Raw genomic sequence first — 19,513 nt, forward strand, 5'->3', positions numbered from 1 at the left:
GAAAAACTTGCCATTTATTTTAGCATGCACAACTTTACAATCAGCATAATTAATTAATCCAATATATGTCCAGATTTGTCAAGTTTGGATTGTGTGCTTTTATTTTGAAGGAAGTAGATGTTCTCCCTCACACAGAGACACACACACACACACACACACACACACACACACACACATGCAGAAATGCATACACAAAGTTTCTGCAGCATTTCCACAAAGGTTAATGTTGTTTCCTGTGTAGAAGAAAAAAAAGCTCTGCAGGGGGGGTTAACCAGCAACCACACACACACACGCACACACACGCACACACACACACACGCACACACACACACACGCACACACACACACACACACACACACACACACACACACACACACACACACACACACACTTTAGCGACTCAACATGTGCTTATTGTCTCCACAATTTGTTCTGTAATAATTAATAAACAATAAATAAATAAAAAAAACCTTTATTACTGATTAAAATCTCTAGGATTTGACAGTAAATTGTGATTTTATTGAATAATATTTTTTAGAGACTTGGATTCAAATGTGGTGAAAGTGAGATGATGGGACTTTTATTATGAAATTCTACCTCACTTTTGTCGATGTGTTATTGGAACACGTTTGTCCCCTGCTGGTAAGTAGTTGCACGCGCAGCCCCTCCTCCTTTTAAATCTGTAATGTAATCAGCTTTTATTTATATTATAATTATTTATTAATGGAAGGTGAATAATGATTATTATGTATATTTAATGAATCTGTTATTAACATTATATAGTCACTGTAAAATGTTTCATATATTTATATATTAATGTGTGTAACGAGGTTAATTCAAATACATCATCAATTATTACACAATATTTTTATTGTATTGCACTGATGAAAAAATGGGGTGGAGCCAAAGTTTGTACTCACTTTCGAACTATTGCTTGTATTTCCTTTGATTTGTTTTCTTTTATTTTGTTGAGCCAACATCCTGTTCTCACCCACATCCTCGATGGCGACCACAGATGGAGGGATAGGAGGTTCTTTTTCTCTTATGTTGTCTTGTCATATTCTACCAAGTCTTACTTCATTATGCCTTACTTTGTTTTGTCTTATCCAGTTGTCGTGTGCACCTTACATTGTCTTAACTTGTTCCATCTGAACTATTCTTGTCTTACTTTGTCCTGTGTTAGTTTATCTTGTCTTACCCTGTCCCGTCTTACCTTTACTTGCTTTACTTTATTTTGTCTGACCATCTCTTGTTTTACCTTGCCCTGTCTCTTTTGGCTTACTTTATCCTGTCCTACCTCTATCTGTCTTGCCTTGCCCTGCTCTAGCTACTCTTGCATTTCCATGTCCTGTCTTAGCTTGTCTTGTCTTGTCTTATCTTGTCTCCTGCCTCACCTTGTCTTGTCTTACCTCTTGCTGTCTTAACTTGCCCTGCTATACCTTGACCTGTTCTACCTACTCTTGTTTTACCTTATCCGGTCTTACCTCCTGTTGTCTTACCTTGTCCTGCATCACCTTGTCTTGCCTTACCTGGTGTTTTGTTATCTTGTCCTGTCTTACCCATCCTGTCATAACTACTGTTGTCTTTGCTTGTCCTTTTATATCTTCTGTTGTCTTGCTTTTCCCTGCTTCACCTTGTCATGTCTTATCTGTGAGACGTCTTTGACAATGATGATCTGGAGGATAATTCTTTTTTAAATGTGACAAAAGTGATTTACTGTTATCTGGACACTTTAGTAAAACTGTTCATTTAACGGTGCATCATTAATATTGCCTCTTCACCTATTCAGAGGAACCAAAGCTTAGATTAACCAAAGCTTAGATTAACCAAAGTGTGGAGGAGTCTGTGCTGAGTGCAGACTAACCACAGAGTGTTAATGCAACTAACCACAGGCTAGTTCTTAGAAGTCACAGCTGAAGATGACTGTAAACATATAGTCATTTACGAGAAGTGACACAGCATTCACCATGGGGTGGATAAGATTAGATTAACCATAAAATAAGATAATACAAAATAAGATTAACCATTAGATAAGGTAATATAAAATGAGATAAGACAAGATAAGATAAGCCTGTACTCTGAAGCTGGATTTCTTCTTATTGCGCTAATTTCTAGGACATATTCAGTGTCTCCTGTACTATGACGCTGGATAACTTCTTACTGGGCTAATTCACCATGGTAGCTCAGGCTTAATCACCATGGTAACTTTGTCACGTTTGGGGGATGTGGACCCAAATGAAAAAACAGATGGAGCTCTGGCGGACTGATGCGGGGAGCCAGCACTGGCGGTGACATTGGCGGCCTGGTGCTTGGAACTGGCACTGGCGGCAACGTTGGCCTAGCCTGGAAGCTAGGAGACTGAGGAACGCTAGTCTGCAAGCTAAGTGACATAGAAAAACTAGCCTGAAAGCTAGGTGACTCATGAAGTCTAGCCGAGAAGCTAGGCGACTCAGGAAATCTAGCCTGGAAGCTAGGCGACTCAGGAAGTCTAGCCTGAAAACTAGGTGACTCAGGAAGTCTAGCCTAGAAGCTAGCCAATATGATATCTTCTCCACCAGCTTCATCTCTGCTGGTTCTACTCTGGCTGGTTCATTCTGTCACGAGAATGTTGGTGATTTCGGTCCATATTCATTTCTGAGACAACAAAAAATCCAAAAAGACACAAAGAAACCAGGGACCAGGGAACAAAACGCAGCAGGACACAAGGAGGGAAACACTGATGATGAATCAATCATTCTGTGTCCAAGCACTCAGCTAAATAGTACAGGAGGCTTCATTGGGGATGGGCCACACCTGGGTGGAAACATGATCACTCACAATCCTAACACACTGACATCACTGGGAGGTGGAGCCACGAGCAGGAATACCTGGAACACAAAGACAAGAGTTAACACAAGAGATCAGACTCAAAAACAGAATAAACCAAGAATCTCTGAAAAACTAAAAAAAGGACCACAAGGGCTAAACACGAACCAAACTAAACAGAACCTGACAAGCTTAGAGTAAATCACCATTGAAACTTAGGATAAATCACCATGGTAACTTAATCATTAAGTAAACGTGCTATCGGCCTCTGAGGTGGGAATGCCGAGTTAGCTGTTAAAGCTAATGCTGCACACCAGCTGAAAAATCAGGTTTTTCCTGACTTTTCAAACTGTTTCACCTCATGGCCTGTTTACTGTCCATCTTGTGCATTTCCTTCAAATTTGTAAAATGAATTAAAATAATAGTTTAATAGAAATAATCATGGACCTGGTTAGTGAATAGAGAATTTACTTTTTCAAAGTGAGAACACATGCTGTCCTTTTCACACACCATCAATAATGATAATAATAAAACATTTTATTTATAAGCACTTTTCAGAAAATCCCAGACACTTTACAGTTGTTAAAACAACCACACAAGTCAGAAAAATAAACTAACAACAATAAAGGTAAATACAGAAAATGCCTAACAATCATAAGTTAAAAGCTTGTGAGAAGGAATGTGGAAGTAGAGGAGGTCTGCTCACGTTTTTAATCATTAACAACATCGGTAGCTTCCTGTCTGTGTTCTTTTCTTCCTGCTTTTTCTGTTGTTTTAAGTCTGAATTGTGGATTTTAACTCTTCATATTTTAAAAAATGTATTTCTCAATAGTGTCGTAAGTTGCTCTCCACTGATTCTCTGTGATTGTGATTGGTTTGACGCTGCTAACTCCACCCCCTGTCACAGGAGCGCGTGCACGTAGCCAGGCTGAAATCACCTGGGTTAGTGAACGTGTCTATATCCTGCTTCATAGTACAGCTGCTCTGTGACGGAGAATGTTTGGTGAGATAAATCCAGGATATATTAATCAGTCTTCATAGTACAGGCCCTAGATGAGCTAAATCACGTTAATATAATATATGTTCAGATTTGTCAAGTTTGGATTGTGTGCTTTTATTTTGAAGGAAGTAGATGTTCTCCCTCACACACAGAGACACACACACACACACACACACACACACACACGCAGAAATGCATACACAAAGTTTGTGCAGCATTTCCACAAAGGTTTTGTTGTTTCCTGTGTAGAAGAAAAAAAAGCTCTGCAGGGGGGGTGACCAGCAACCACACACACACACACACACACACACACACACACACACACACACACACACACACACATACAGTTATGAGTTATGTTTAAAGTCATGGTGGCAGAAAGCAGAAGTTTTGAGAAGTGACGAGATTTGGTAAAATGAAACAAAAAGGCCACCGTGTGTGTGTGTGCGTGCGTGCGTGCGTGTGAGAGAGGGAGAGAGATTAGTTGACTGAGCTCATTTTTTAGCTGTGAGAGCTTTTTTTAATTTTTTTTTTATCACACTTTCCTTTAAATGATTCACAATAACACCCTAATGACAGGTGCTAATAACAAGAAAAAGAAAAACACAAAATAGGATGACAGACAAAAATAATAACAACACACAAAATCACTCCAAAGATGCACAAAACTGCAATAACAACTCCAAAAAGAATATATATATATATATATATATATATATATATATATATATATATATATATATATATACAAGGCAGTGGTTCTCAACCTTGGTGTAAGGACACCATATTTTTGCTACATTACTCCTATTTCTGACACTTCTACATCACATTTCAATGCCTTTTCTACACATTTTTCCACTTTCCAGACATTACTATTATTACTACTACTATTATTACTACTACTACTATTACTATTATTACTACTACTACTACTACTACTACTACTACTACTACTACTACTACTACTATTATTACTACTACTACTACTACTACTACTACTACTACTACTACTACTACTATTATTACTACTACTACTACTACTACTACTACTACTACTACTACTACGACTACTACTACTACTACTATTACTTCTACTACTACTACTACTACTACTACTACTACTACTACTACTACTACTATTATTACTACTACTACTACTACTACTACTACTAGTACTACGACTACTACTACTACTACTACTACTACTACTACTACTACTACTACTACTACTACTACTACGACTACTACTACTACTACTATTACTTCTACTACTACTACTACTACTACTACTACTACTACTACTACTACTATTATTACTACTACTACTACTACTACTACTATTACTACTACTACTACTACTATTATTACTACTACTACTACTACTACTACTACGACTACTACTACTACTACTATTACTTCTACTACTACTACTACTACTACTATTACTACTACTACTACTACTACTACTACTACTACTACTACGACTACTACTACTACTACTATTACTTCTACTACTACTAGTACTACTACTACTACTACTACTACTACTACTACTACTACTACTACTACTACTATTACTTCTACTACTACTACTACTACTACTACTACTACTACTATTACTTATATCTCTTCTGTTTAGCCTTTATATGCTTCCTTTAGGACAAATTTTACACAACTGTAAGGTTGATTATCAGAGCTATGCAGATGACACACAACTATATCTATCACTGAACCCAGATGACTATGGTCCCATTGAGGTGTTGTGTGACTGTTTAGAAAAAGTAAACTGCTGAATGAGTGAAAACTTCCTTCAACTAAACCATGACAAGATGGAGGTGATTGTCTTTGGTAACAATGAAAAGAGGACTGCTGTCAGCAAGTATCTGAGTCTGGATCTTTAGAAGATAAAGACCAAGTCAAAAACCTTGGTGTTCTGATTGACTCAGATCTTACATTCAGCATCAGATCAAATCTATCACAAAAACATCTTCTACCACCTAAAGAACATCTCCAGAGTGAAAGGTTTAATGGCTCAGAAAGATCAGGAGAAACTGGTCCATGCTTTTATCTCCAGCAGACTGGACTATTGTAATGGTCTTCATCAAACATCTACAGCTGGTTCAGAACGCTGCAGCTCAGGTCTGAACCAGAACAAAGAGGTCAGAACACATTAGTCCAGTTTTAAAGTCTTTACACTGGCTCCCAGTCAGCCTCAGAGGAGACTGTAAAGTTCTGCTGCTGGTTATAAATGTGTGAATGGGTTTGGTCCAGAATACATCAGTGAGATGTTAGTCAGGTATGAACCCAGCAGGTCTCTCAGATCTATGGACACAGGTCAGATAGTGGAGCCCAGAGTTCACAGTAACCATGGTGATGCTGCTTTTAGTTGTTATGCTGCAAAGAAGTGAAACAAACTGTAGCAGAGCTGAAATCAGCATCTAATGTGAACATTTTAAAATCAAAGTTAAAGGCACTTTTTTTCTCTACTGTATATGATTGAGAGAGATTTATGGTCATGTTGATGATGTCATGATGATTTTACTGATGGTTTTAATTGATTTTACTGATGATTTTAATTGATTTTACTGATTTTAAACAATTGAATGTTTTATCATGTAAAGCACATTGAGTTGCCATGAGTATGAAATGCGCTATACAAATAAATTTGCCTTACCTTGCCTTGCCTTACTACTACTACTACTACTATTATTACTACTACTACTACTACTACTATTACTACTACTACTACTACTACTTCTACTACTACTACTAATACTACTACTACTACTACTACTACTACTACTACTACTACTACTATTATTACTACTACTACTACTACTACTATTACTACTACTACTACTTCTACTACTACTACTACTACTACTACTACTACTACTACTACTACTACTACTACTACTACTACTATTACTACTACTACTACTACTATTATTACTACTACTACTACTACTACTACTACTACTACTACTACTACTTCTACTACTACCACTACTACTACTACTACTACTACTACTACTACTATTACTACTACTACTACTACTACTACTATTACTACTACTACTACTACTACTACTACTACTACTACTACTACTACTACTACTACTATTTCTACTACTACTACTACTACTACTACTACTACTACTACTTCTACTACTACTACTACTACTACTACTACTACTACTACTACTACTACTACTACTGCTATTATTACTGCTACTACTATTACTACCACTGCTACTATTACTGCTACTATTACTTCTACTACTACTACTACTACTACTACTACTACTACTACTACTACTACTACTACTACTACTACTTCTACTACTACTACTACTACTACTACTACTACTTCTACTACTACTACTACTACTACTACTACTACTACTACTACTACTACTGCTATTATTACTGCTACTACTACTACTACTACTACTACTACTACTATAATCACTGCTACTACTATTACTACTACTACTATTACTACTACTACTACTACTACTACTACTACTATTATCACTGCTACTACAATTACTACTACTACTACTACTACTACTATAATCACTGCTACTACTATTACTACTACTACTATTACTACTACTACTACTACTATTACTTCTACTACTACTATTACTATTACTATTATTACTACTACTACTACAACTACTACTACTATTACTACTATTAATACTACTACTATTACTACTACTACTACTACTTCTACTGCTACTACTACTACTACTGCTATTATTACTGCTACTACTATTACTACCACCGCTACTATTACTACTACTATTACTTCTACTACTACTACTACTACTACTACTGCTATTATCACTGCTACTACAATTACTACTACTACTACTACTACTACTATTACTACTACTACTACTACTACTGCTATTATCACTGCTACTACTATTACTACTACTACTACTACTATTACTACTAATACTACTACTACTGCTATTATCACTGCTACTACTATTACTACTACTACTACTACTATTACTACTAATACTACTACTACTGCTATTATCACTGCTACTACTATTACTACTACTACTACTACTACTACTATAACTACTAATGGTAAATGGTAAATGGACTTGATTTATATAGAGCTTTATCCCCACACTGAAACAGTCTCAAAATCAGCTCATTCACCCAATCACTCTCACATTCACACACCAGTGGGACAGGACTGCCATGCAAGGCGCTAGTCGACCACTGGGAGAAACGACCCACTACCACATGAGCCACGGTCGCCCTCTACTACTACTACTGCTATTATCACTGCTACTACTATTACTACTACTACTACTACAACAACTACTACTACTACTACTACTACTACTATTATCACAGCTACTACTATTACTACTACTACTACAACAACTACTACTACTACTACTACTACTACTACTACTACTACTACTGCTATTATCACTGCTACTACTATTACTACTACTACTACTACAACAACTACTACTACTACTACTACTACTACTGCTATTATCACTGCTACTACTATTACTACTACTACTCCTACAACAACTACTACTACTACTACTACTACTACTGCTATTATCACTGCTACTACTATTACTACTACTACTCCTACAACAACTACTACTACTACTACTACTACTACTGCTATTATCACTGCTACTACTATTACTACTACTACTCCTACTATTACTACTACTACTACTACTGCTATTATCACTGCTGCTACTATTACTACTACTACTCCTACAACTACTACTACTGCTACTACTGCTGCTATTATCACTGCTACTACTATTACTACTACTACTCCTACTATTACTACTACTACTACTACTGCTATTATCACTGCTGCTACTATTATTACTACTACTACTACTGTTCTTAGATGTGTTAGTACAACAACAAAAATCATAAATATGTCTAAGTTTATATCTCAATAGTACATTTCTGTCTAAACAAATCAATAACAATGCATTGATAATATAAAATTAACTGTTATATTATGTCTTTGTATGAACTTGAGGCAGCACATTGAAGATGGTACAGTGAAGGCAGCGCGGCAGAGGCGAGGGCCGTTTATCGGCGCTTGCGGCTATATTTCATGATTATTTTTGGCAATTTATCCACATTCACAATTTGTCACGCCCATTATTTGCCAGTTTAAATTATTTTTTCTATTATTGACACTTTTGACCACTTTTTTGATTAATTTTTGTCCACTCTAATGTGCAACTTTAACCAATCACATTAAAATCCCATTTCGCCACCTTTTCCACCATTTTTGGGCACTTAGCTCTCCCCTTTATTCCCCCTTATAGATGGTCCTGTCTCCACATGACTGTTCTTCAGTGTTCATGTCTGTGTTCAACCACCTTCAGCTACAGTGGGGGTCCCCGCTCTATGGGACCTTTAAAGGTTGAGAACCACTGCACTAAAGGACACAAATAGATCATTTTGAAGGACGAATGAAGGTCTTCCAGACAGCAAGCAGATGTTGAAGATGTTGTTTCAGTGTGAGTCAGCAGAGAGAGAAAACGCTGTGATAGAAACCAGACGAACGGAAAAAAACACTGACAACACTAAAATATGCATCATGAGCAATGAACAATGAAATATTATGTCACCCACTAGTTTCCATGAGCACAAAAATCCATTTTAATATAAATGGTAACTTATTATATTACATAATTATAATATATATTATAATATATATTATAATATATTATAATACATATACCATAAAACACCCTATCTGCCTCAACAATGACACACAACAAAATACACAAAAAACTTCACAAACACCCAAATTGACACCAGACAAAAAAGAAAAAACAAGTACTAGAATTGACCAATAAAACACACAAAACAACATTAAAAATTCACATCAAGATAACAAAAAATCCACAAAACTACTAAGAAGACCATCAAACATCACAAAAGGTCAACAATAAAACACTAAAGAATAAAAAACCCCATAATGACAAAAACAAAAAGGGCACAGAAATACAAACAAAGACAAAAGATTCCCAGAAATCAAAAAACGCTGTAAAAAAATTCAGTTTTATTGGGTTTTACGAGCCAATCAATAAATACAGAATAAATAGTCAACAGTTCTCAGTTAAATAAAGACTTTAAATAATAGAAATAAATAGAAAAGTACAACATGTCAGTCAAACACAAACATCCCTGAGAAGTTTAGTTTCAGTTAGTTTCATCTTTCCGTTAGCTCAAAAAAACACATCAAAATCCAACCTTTCAAAGTAAAAGCCAAGAATTAAACACTGAAATGGCATTTCCACTTCTCTCAACCAATCAGAACTCCTCCAAATGTGTGGCATCCAATCAAATACGACCTACATCACATCAGCATCGGATTTTTAAATGTCAAAATAATTCAACATAAAAGAATAAAATACACAGATATTTCAATGCAATTCAATCATATTTGTAAAAATAAACATTTTGTGCCTAAATAAAGTTTTAATTTCAAGCCTCACCAGGTAAAAATACAACATTTTAAAATGTTTCACAGCTTTTTAAATACACTCTGAAAAAGTTTTAAGAAAATAATTTTATATTACAAAAGTACAAAATTTGCTTGTCTATTCATTAATATTAAACATGTTTTAAAAATATAGGAATACGTAAAAGTTACTGCTTTCAAAATGTTCATAAAAGTTTTTAAAATTGTCTCACTGCTTAAAAAAATATATAGATTGCTTATTTAGAGAAATCTAAAGTATTTTAAGAAATTAATGACTTTTTACAGAAATATAAAAACATTATGAAACATAGAACCGTTGGAAAATAGATAAGTACTGGTTAACTCTTTCAGCTTTCTTTAAAAAAGTTTTGATATCAATTTAAAATTTAGTGATCAAACTAAACTTTTTTGGGTGTTGTGGTGGTTTTGATGACGTTGATGTTTCAGGGATACGGAAGCTTCAGGCCTTTGGTTTGTCTTCGTCGTCTCCTCCTCATCATCACGCTGTTGGAGAGCTCACTGGCCTCCTCGTAGAGAGGAAGCAGCTCCCACAGAGCTTTGTGCTGAATCACTTGATTATCCATCTGAGACACACGCACCAAATCAAACAAAAATCACTTTAGGTTTTAAAAAATGTTTTCTTAACTGTATTTGAATATTAACCAATCAGAACAGGCGGACGTGCCATGTTTAATCATTGTATCGGCTATTTTTTCATATAGAGCAACCAAGACTTGACTAAATAAGTAAAGCTGGACTAACTAATGAGATAAGAGATCAAATGAGACTAGACAAGACCATATGAGATAGAATAAGACTAGATAAGATGAGAAGAGATGAGACTAGCCTAGCCAAGATGAGACTAGACAAGGTAAGACGAAACATAATTGCTACAATTAGATAATAAGATAAGAAGAAAGGACTTTATGAAATAAGATAGAAGAGCAAATGAGACTAGACAAGACTAGATAAGATGAGAAGAGATTAGACAAGTCTAACCAATATGAGACTAGACAAGACTAAACAAAACTGTTACAATTAGAATAATAATAATAGCTTAGGTAAGACTAGGTAAGGATGGACTAGAATAAACAGAACAGGACAAGATAAAACTAGATGAGATGACATAAAGTGATTAGAACAAGTCTAGACCAGACTAGATAAGACGAGAAGAGATGAGAGAAGTCTGGCCAAGACAAGACAAGACAAAACTAAACAAATCTGCTGTGATTAGATAACACAAGACGAGACAAGACAAGAGTAAATGAATAAAGATAGAAGATCAAATGAGACTAGACAAGACTAGATAAGACAAGACGATGTGACAAGTTTGACCAAGAGAAGACTAGACAAGACTAAACAAATCTGCTACGATAAGATAACATAAGACAAAACAAAATAGAGTAAGATGAGTCTATGAGACTAGAAAACGTGAGAAGATCTGGTCTGGATCAAGTTATGAAGTGGATGAGATCTGAGCGAGTATTAAAGCCCCGCCTCTAAGCTACTTCCAGTAAAAATGAGACAATACTAATCAAGACAAAAAGGGCAAGATAAGAAACAGGACTAGAATAGATAAGCTAACGGAAGGTTGGATGACATAAGATAAGGCAAGGATGGATAAAGGAAGCCAAGATAAGATGACAAAAGACTAAAATAAGATAAGCTAGGATTAGAAAATATTTTTGTCCCAGGATGGGAATGAACAGACTTGTGTTTTCGGTTCAGGAACAAACTTTGGTATCAAAGGTCGTTGTTTTTGACCAACTAACTTTAACGACTTTTCTCCACAAACACCATCTTTTTAAAGTCCTCGTCCCTCCATCAGAAACCTGATTCATCATGAACATACATTACATATTATGACCTAAACTCAGATGATGGTCCCAGTCTCACCTGGATCTGACCCAGGTCCTGGAGTCTCTGTAGAAGCTTCTCCTGCTCCTTAAAGTGAATGTTCTTCAGCTCTTGGATTTTCCCCCTGATGTAGGTCAGCTCGTTTCTCATGGAGCTCGACCCCAATGCGACGGCATCGGATGCGACGGCGGACTCTGACTGTTGCACATCAGGACTGGACGTGGGCAGTCGGTCCAACATGCGACCAATGAGTGTGTCGTAGGTCTGCAGAACTCCGCCCATTAACACCATCTTAGTCTGCCAAAGCAAAATAAAGTTACTACTTTGGGATCGTTCAATGTTATCTTCTAGTTTTGTCTTAACTTAGTCTATTCTAATCTTAACTAATCTTATCTTATATCTTCTTATTCTGTCTATAGTTGTGCCTATTCTACTCTAATCTTATTTAGCTTCACTTCAAGTCGTTGGTAGTTTTTTATCAAGTCTTTTCGTATCCTATGAAGTCTATACCAGGGATTCTCAACCTTTGGGTCAGGACCCCATTTGGGGTCGCGAGACACCAGAGAGGGTCTTCAAATGCCTTCAAGAAACGAAGAATTTGTTTTAGAACAATTTGAGCCTGTTTTTGCTTCTTTTTACCATTTTTCTCCTTTTAATGCATTTTTACTACATTTCTCCCATTTCTGACACTTCTACGTCACATTTGAATGACTTTTCTGCACATTTTTTCTACTTTCCACACATGTTCAGCATTTATAAACCTTTCCACCACTTTTCCACCTAATGTAACGTATATTGACCCATTATTGTCACTTTTAACCTCTTTCCACCATATTTCTAACCACATTCACAATTTGTCATGCCCATTATTTGTCAGTTTAAACTAATTGTTCTAATATTGACACTTTGAACCCTTTTTTCACTTTTTCCGTCCATTTTTATGCTCTCTAAAATAAACTTTTAACCCATTGCTGTGGTTTTTAAAATCCAATTTCACCACCTTTTCCACCATTTTGGTCACTTTGAACCCATTTTTATATCTGATTAAAACAAGGATTTACATCTTTAAGATGACTATAAACTATGGCCCGAATAATAATAAACGTCCTGGATAACAGAGGATATTTTTCAGATGAATAAATAAATGCAGTACCTTTATTTTGGGGGTCGTGGGCTGGAAAGGTTGAGAACCACTGGTCTAGACTAATCTTATGTGATTTTACAGCTCAGAAACAGTTGCTGTTGTGAAGTTCAATATTAAGCTTCAGTTCTGACTTTTCACACGGTGGAAACAAGGCTGTGGTTAGTAACAGAGCAGTGTTGGCTGAAGGAAGGAGCTCATTAACTGATGAACTGTGTGCCAGCTTTAGATCAGAAGGAGCAGCTATGAGAAGGAGACACAATGAAGGAGGTTCCCCTTCAAGAGTCTCTAAAAAAAGATTCAACCTTTCATTAAAAGAAGGTGAAAATTAGCATAAAAATATGTTGGAACTTTGGTGAATCAAAAAAAAAAAAACTCAAACACTCACTGCAGCGGAACAAATGACGACTCACACATTTGCAGGTGGGGAAGAAAAAAAAAACCCACGTGGGAAAACCCAACAGTGGCAAGTTCTGCGATCAACGACTAAAATACTCCAGTTTGCCTTTTAAAAGCTCAATAAATCTCAGTCTTTTACTTTGAAAAATGTTCAAACAAGAAGATTTCCAAAGATCTGGAGGACAAGATTTGACCAAAAATGTGATTTTGTTCAACATTTTCATTAGATTCTTCAGTAGGCTAACAGAATACAAAGCAAAGCAGTGTTAGCTTCAACAAACAAACACCTTCATTTAGCATTAGCTAAAGTCATTTGAAGGAAATTGTTGAGATTTGGTCTTGGTTTAGTATTCAGAAGTGTTTTAGATTAAGTTAAATCGACTAAAACCTCCAAAGAAATTTAAAAAAGTGACTTTGACTATTGTTTTTTTAATCTGAGCATTAACTCTGGAAAGAACAAAGGTTTTGTGTGTTTTTGTTGTTTTGTGTTTTTGTGAGTCATTTCTGTGTTAGTGTTAGGTAACCCATTTTGTGTATTTTTCTGTATATTTTTGTAGTTTTATTCTGAAATTCTGTGCATTTCCTTTGGGGACTAAACAGCAGTAGACTAGGGGTCACTTCTGGCCCCCGGGCCACCAGTTGCCCACGTCTGCTGTAAACTGTATATTGGTATTGACTAAAATTCACACAGTAAAATCATTTTAGTCACATTTTTAGTCGCCTGGCCTTTGTTTGCTCTTGGACGGTGGAAAAAGTATTTTTGACAAAATCTATGAGAAAAATATTCAGCAACAAAATGAAAAACGTCACCAACTAAGGAGCAAACATTTAATTTGAAAGTCTTTGATATTCTATCTTTTTTTCTTTTTTAAACTTTGTTTGATTTTAGTCATAGTCGTCCAAGTTCAAGCAAACAAATAAAGTTGAATATTCATATTCTTTAAAAGCAAAACTGGGAAAAAGTGCCAACTCAGCAGTCCTTTATCTGCATCCACTCGATGACTCGTCACATCATCGGAGGTGAGAAGTGAAAGTTTAACTCAAAATGTGCAGAAATGTTTGCAAATGTTTGCATTAAGAGCCCACGCAAACCTCAAACGGAAATAAAGGAACGGTTCTGATAAACGATGAAATCTATAGTCATCATAGTTGACGTATACCTATGATGAAAATGACAGGCCTGTCTCATATTTTTAAGTGGGAGAACTTGCACAATTGGTGGCTGACTAAATACTTTTTTGCCACACTGTATATCATAAGAACAAAGCGTGTACACAATGGAAGCCTAATGCACACAGAAACACTGTAGAGTTTCATTAATTAATTTATTTTTCATCTATCTACATTCAAACGCACATTTTAGCAAAATGGATATTATACAAAATGAGACTGGTGTCCAATTACAAACGCATGAATAATCAACATTTTCACATTTTCTTTGGTCATTTAAGAGAAATACGTTGGTGTATTTAATGGGATAAAGGTGAAAAAAAAATCAGCCCCGTGGAAATTATGCTGGTGTCAAATTACGAGCAATCCATTGTGTATTTTCATGAACAAAAAACTCAAAAATTGCAACATTCAAGAAATCCTTAAACACTGAAAAACATTTTTCCAATCAAACGAAACCCTGAAGAATTAAAATGGGGACTAAATGCAGCAGATAATGATGCTGGTGTCAAATTACCAGAGCACTGTTTAGAGTTTAAAGCATTCACACTTTTACAAACCTTTTTTTAAAGAAACATCTAGTAAAAGGCTGTAGTTTGAATGAATCCGAGCTGTAAGTTCAAATCAAAATGATGCTGGCGTTCAATAACAAGCCACAAATCGTGTGTTTTCAATATGAAAAAAAGCTCAGGACAATTTATCAGAAAGGTTTTGCTGTGTTTTTAAAAAATGGCATCATATAGCGTGAATAAGTGTTACGCAGTCTGTTTGTTAGTTAGTTTTTGTCCTTACCTCAGTTTTTCCCGTCATGAAAGGACGAGGAAACACCGGCTTCCCGTTAAACACCTCCTGAGTCTTCTGAAAAAAAAAAAAAAAAAACCCCACAAAGATTTTAGATTTGTTAGATTTTGTTTATATAAAAATATTATTTTTTTTAATGTTTATGATTATAAAGCAAGTATTGTTAAAAATATTGTGTGTAAAATGTGATATAAAGACTAAAAAGATATTTTAGGAGAATATCCTTCCAACAGATTTTTCCATTTGTTCTTGAATGCACCATCACAATATGCATAAAATGTTCTTCACAGTTGGGTTCTTGAATGCATCGTTGATATTTATGTAATACATTGGCAAAAAAAAAAATGGTTGTAAAAGGTGAGTTTAGGTTCCAAATTTTGAAAGTCCTTGAATGCATCGTTTGATTTGAGGGAAGAAATGGTCAAAAATAAATGTCAAACGCAGTGGTTACGGTGCGTTCAGGGACACTGTCGTACATTGTGTACTCTACTTTGAAACACACATGATCACTTAACGGGATGATAAGGTAGAAAATCCCACACTTTTATAAAATGTTTGTAAAAATAATCATGCATTCATTTGACTCTCACTTAGACTTACTTATATACTTACTCCGAGTGTGACTTTTTCAACTCAATATTTTTCAACTGTATAAAACTGACTTTCTCAAACTGAAATGCTGAAGAAAAATGCCCTGTCCTCCCTAACTCCCCTACCCTCATATTTCCCCCCTCCCTTAGATGTAACACTGCAGTATATTTATCTCTAATTAAGTTTAGATGTGATTCTTCTTCAATTATGAAACCTAACAGTACCAGAGTTCTAAAAATATACCGAATTATAGCAACAATGCTAATTAGCATCTGTAATCCAACAAAAACTGCAATGAAACAAGAAAATAAGGCATGAAATCTAAAACACATGACAAAACAGTAGAGAAAGAATCAAAGGTCAAAGGTCACAGAAGTTTGTGAGACGCTCAGATCTCATTTAATCAGAAGTTTTGTGAAACAAATTTTGCAGGACAAAAATATGCAGTTGTCACGAAATAACTGCACCACCTGTAGCGTCAATTTAAAGGCAAACAAAATGAAACGTAACAAAAATGTATCAATCATATCACACGTGAACGGAAGACAGTTCATCTAAGTTTGATCTAATAAAATAAAGTGTCCTGTCCTCCCTAACTCCCCTACCCTCATATCACCCCCTCCCTTAGACGTAACACATGCTTTATATTTATCTCTCATAAAGTTTTGATGTGAAATACACAGTTGTCACCACATCACGTCAACTTAAAGACAAACAAAATGCAATGAAACTAAAATATATCGATGATCGTAACACGTGGAAGGAAGACGATTATCGACACTTTGTCCCGTCCCTATGTATACAGGTGTGTGTGTGTGTGTGTGTGTGTGTGTGTGTGTGTGTGTGTGTGTGTGTGTGTGTGTGTGTGTGCTCACATAGCGCCTCAGCAGGCTGTGGATGGTCTGGTTCATCTTTGCAGAGACGTACGAGCCTCCTCTGACTTCACTCACACACAGACTCACACACACACACACACTCAGCGTCAGCCTCCATGCTGCCATCGTTCAGCTCTGCTCTGATACACCGTCTTCTTCCTCCTGATGATGGTGAGGATGAGTTCCACTACGACTGCTGAAGTTCTCCACTCTGTCAACGCTTTTATTTGAGGCTGAGAGCAGAAACTGAGCGAGTGACAGAGAGCGAGACGCAGCGAGGACCGAGGTGTGAATGTGTGGTTGTGTAATTTCCTTTAAATCACCAAACTTCACAGAAAAGAAGGGGGGGGGGCTCACTCACAAATGTCAGAAAAACTGAATCCCATGATGTCACCTGATGTGTGAGAATCATCACTGGTCAGAATCAGGGAAAACATCAAAAAGATCCTGCAGCAATTTTTGCAGCTTCGGGAAAACCCAGCAACACACAAACGTCACTGCAAGAAGTTTGATTTCAGGAACTGGGAATCTGTGTTTCTGCTGCAAGAGTTTCTATTTCAAGCAAAACAACAAATCTGCTCAAATGCAAAAAAAAAAAAAAAGTCTCACAAGGAAAGGTCAGAAAATGAGGCTGGTGTCAAATTACCAGCTGCAGATACTGCAAAAGTGATATATTTAGACTAGTTTACTACATTTTTATCAGAAAGCTGTAGACGCTGTAAAATTTCTCAATTTAGACTATTTTACAACATTTTCATTGGGAAAAAAAGCCAATAAACCCAAACAATCTTTGCAACCTTCTAAAAAAAGAAAACATTTTGCAAGATATGGGAACCAAAGGAGGCTGGTGTCAAATTACCAGCACTGAACGCTGAATATCTGATAATATTACACAATTTTAGGGTTACTTTTATGATGATAAATCATGAATTGGACTCAAATAAGAAGATAGAAGCTGAAAAAACATGTTTTGCCAATTTTATAGAAAAAAACGTAAAATTTTAGAAAAGCACAAAAGAAAATTAAACTAATCTGAAGAGCAATGATTAAAAATGCTGCAATCAAATTAACCCGCAGAAGACACTGTAGTTTTCATCATTTTAGATTGTTTTATAAGCATTCTATTGATAAAATAATCACATTTATGAGGCTGGTGTTAAATTACAGGTATTTGATGCCATTAGTTTGATCATTTTTTGCTGTTTTACTTCACTGTAATTTTAAAAAAAGAAAAAAATAAGACAATTTTTCAGAATAAGGTAAAAATATATACAAAATCAAATCAGGAAAAAAAGATAACAATAGAATTAAAATGTATTAAAATGAGGCTGGTGTCAAATTACCAGCACTAGATGATATATAGTATATATATATATATATATATATATATATATATATATATATTACTCGTTTTATTATGAAAAAACATGAAATCCAGCCATAAAGGAAGATAATCTTGCAAAAAAACATGAAAAGAGGAAGTTGGTGTCAAACTAACACTGGTTTCTGTAAGTATTTTAAGTTTAAACCCTCTGTGTTGGCATGGTTACTGAAGTACAAGTACGTAGCATCTTAGGTTTAGGTTTATGTTTATGTTATGACCCTATATCGCAACAATTTTTAGGGTTCGGTTTAAGTTTAGGGTTAGTCTTAATCACGTCACCTAAACTGACCATATGCGTACGGATAGAACGTCGGTATATTACGAATAGCCACTGCCTCTTTTAAATACTTGATATTTAAAAAAATTTAAAAAACATAAAATCTGCTCTTTAAAAAAAAGGTAACACAAATGAAGCTGGTGTCAAATTACAAGCAGTTGAGGCTGTAGTTTAAAGTGAACCTGGCTGTGGATTAAACTGTAATTTAAAGGATGCTGGTGGCAAACGATAAAACACGATGTCGAACTAAGCTTCAGGCAAGAATAAGTCGTTGGAAAACGAGGAAAAATGTGGAGAAAAAAAGAGATTCTTAATGTCAACGAGACTTTCCTGGTTAAATAAAGGTTTAATCGTTGCCATAGCGACACACTTTATCTGTTGGGTGGGATTTTCATGTTTTTAGGGGCACAGGAAGTGGTCATCGTGTTTGTCTCAGTTTCTGCTGAGTCATGGCTCAAGGAAGCGTGGGATGAAGAGAGTTTCAACGTTTAGTTTTCCCTCTCCAAACTTTATTCATCTTCCTTTTTTATTCTTCACTTTGTCATTTGGAATTTCTTTTGTTTCCTTTTCTAAAAAGAAGTTTTCCTTTTTACCTCTTTATTTTTTATAATTTTTCAAGATTTGTTTTTCTTTTTTCTTTTAGCACTATTTCATTTTTTATTTAAACCACTTTAATTTACTCCTGAAATAAAAGCTGT

General features: G+C 35.6%; 1 protein-coding gene across 1 annotated transcript; it reads right to left on the minus strand.

Moving 5' to 3' along the window:
- Positions 1-10,641: 10,641 nt before the first annotated feature.
- LOC114465584 (interferon gamma-like) lies at positions 10,642-17,380 on the minus strand. Its single transcript, XM_028450684.1, has 4 exons — positions 17,155-17,380; positions 15,680-15,745; positions 12,217-12,474; positions 10,642-10,904 (listed from the first exon to the last, which is right to left on the minus strand). Exons 1-4 carry the CDS (start codon positions 17,278-17,280, stop codon positions 10,764-10,766), a joined length of 591 nt encoding a protein of 196 aa, XP_028306485.1. The 5' UTR covers positions 17,281-17,380; the 3' UTR covers positions 10,642-10,763.
- Positions 17,381-19,513: the final 2,133 nt, after the last annotated feature.

The sequence above is a fragment of the Gouania willdenowi genome, chromosome 6 (assembly GCF_900634775.1).
Source record: "Gouania willdenowi chromosome 6, fGouWil2.1, whole genome shotgun sequence".
Taxonomy (NCBI): Eukaryota; Metazoa; Chordata; class Actinopteri; order Blenniiformes; family Gobiesocidae; genus Gouania; species Gouania willdenowi.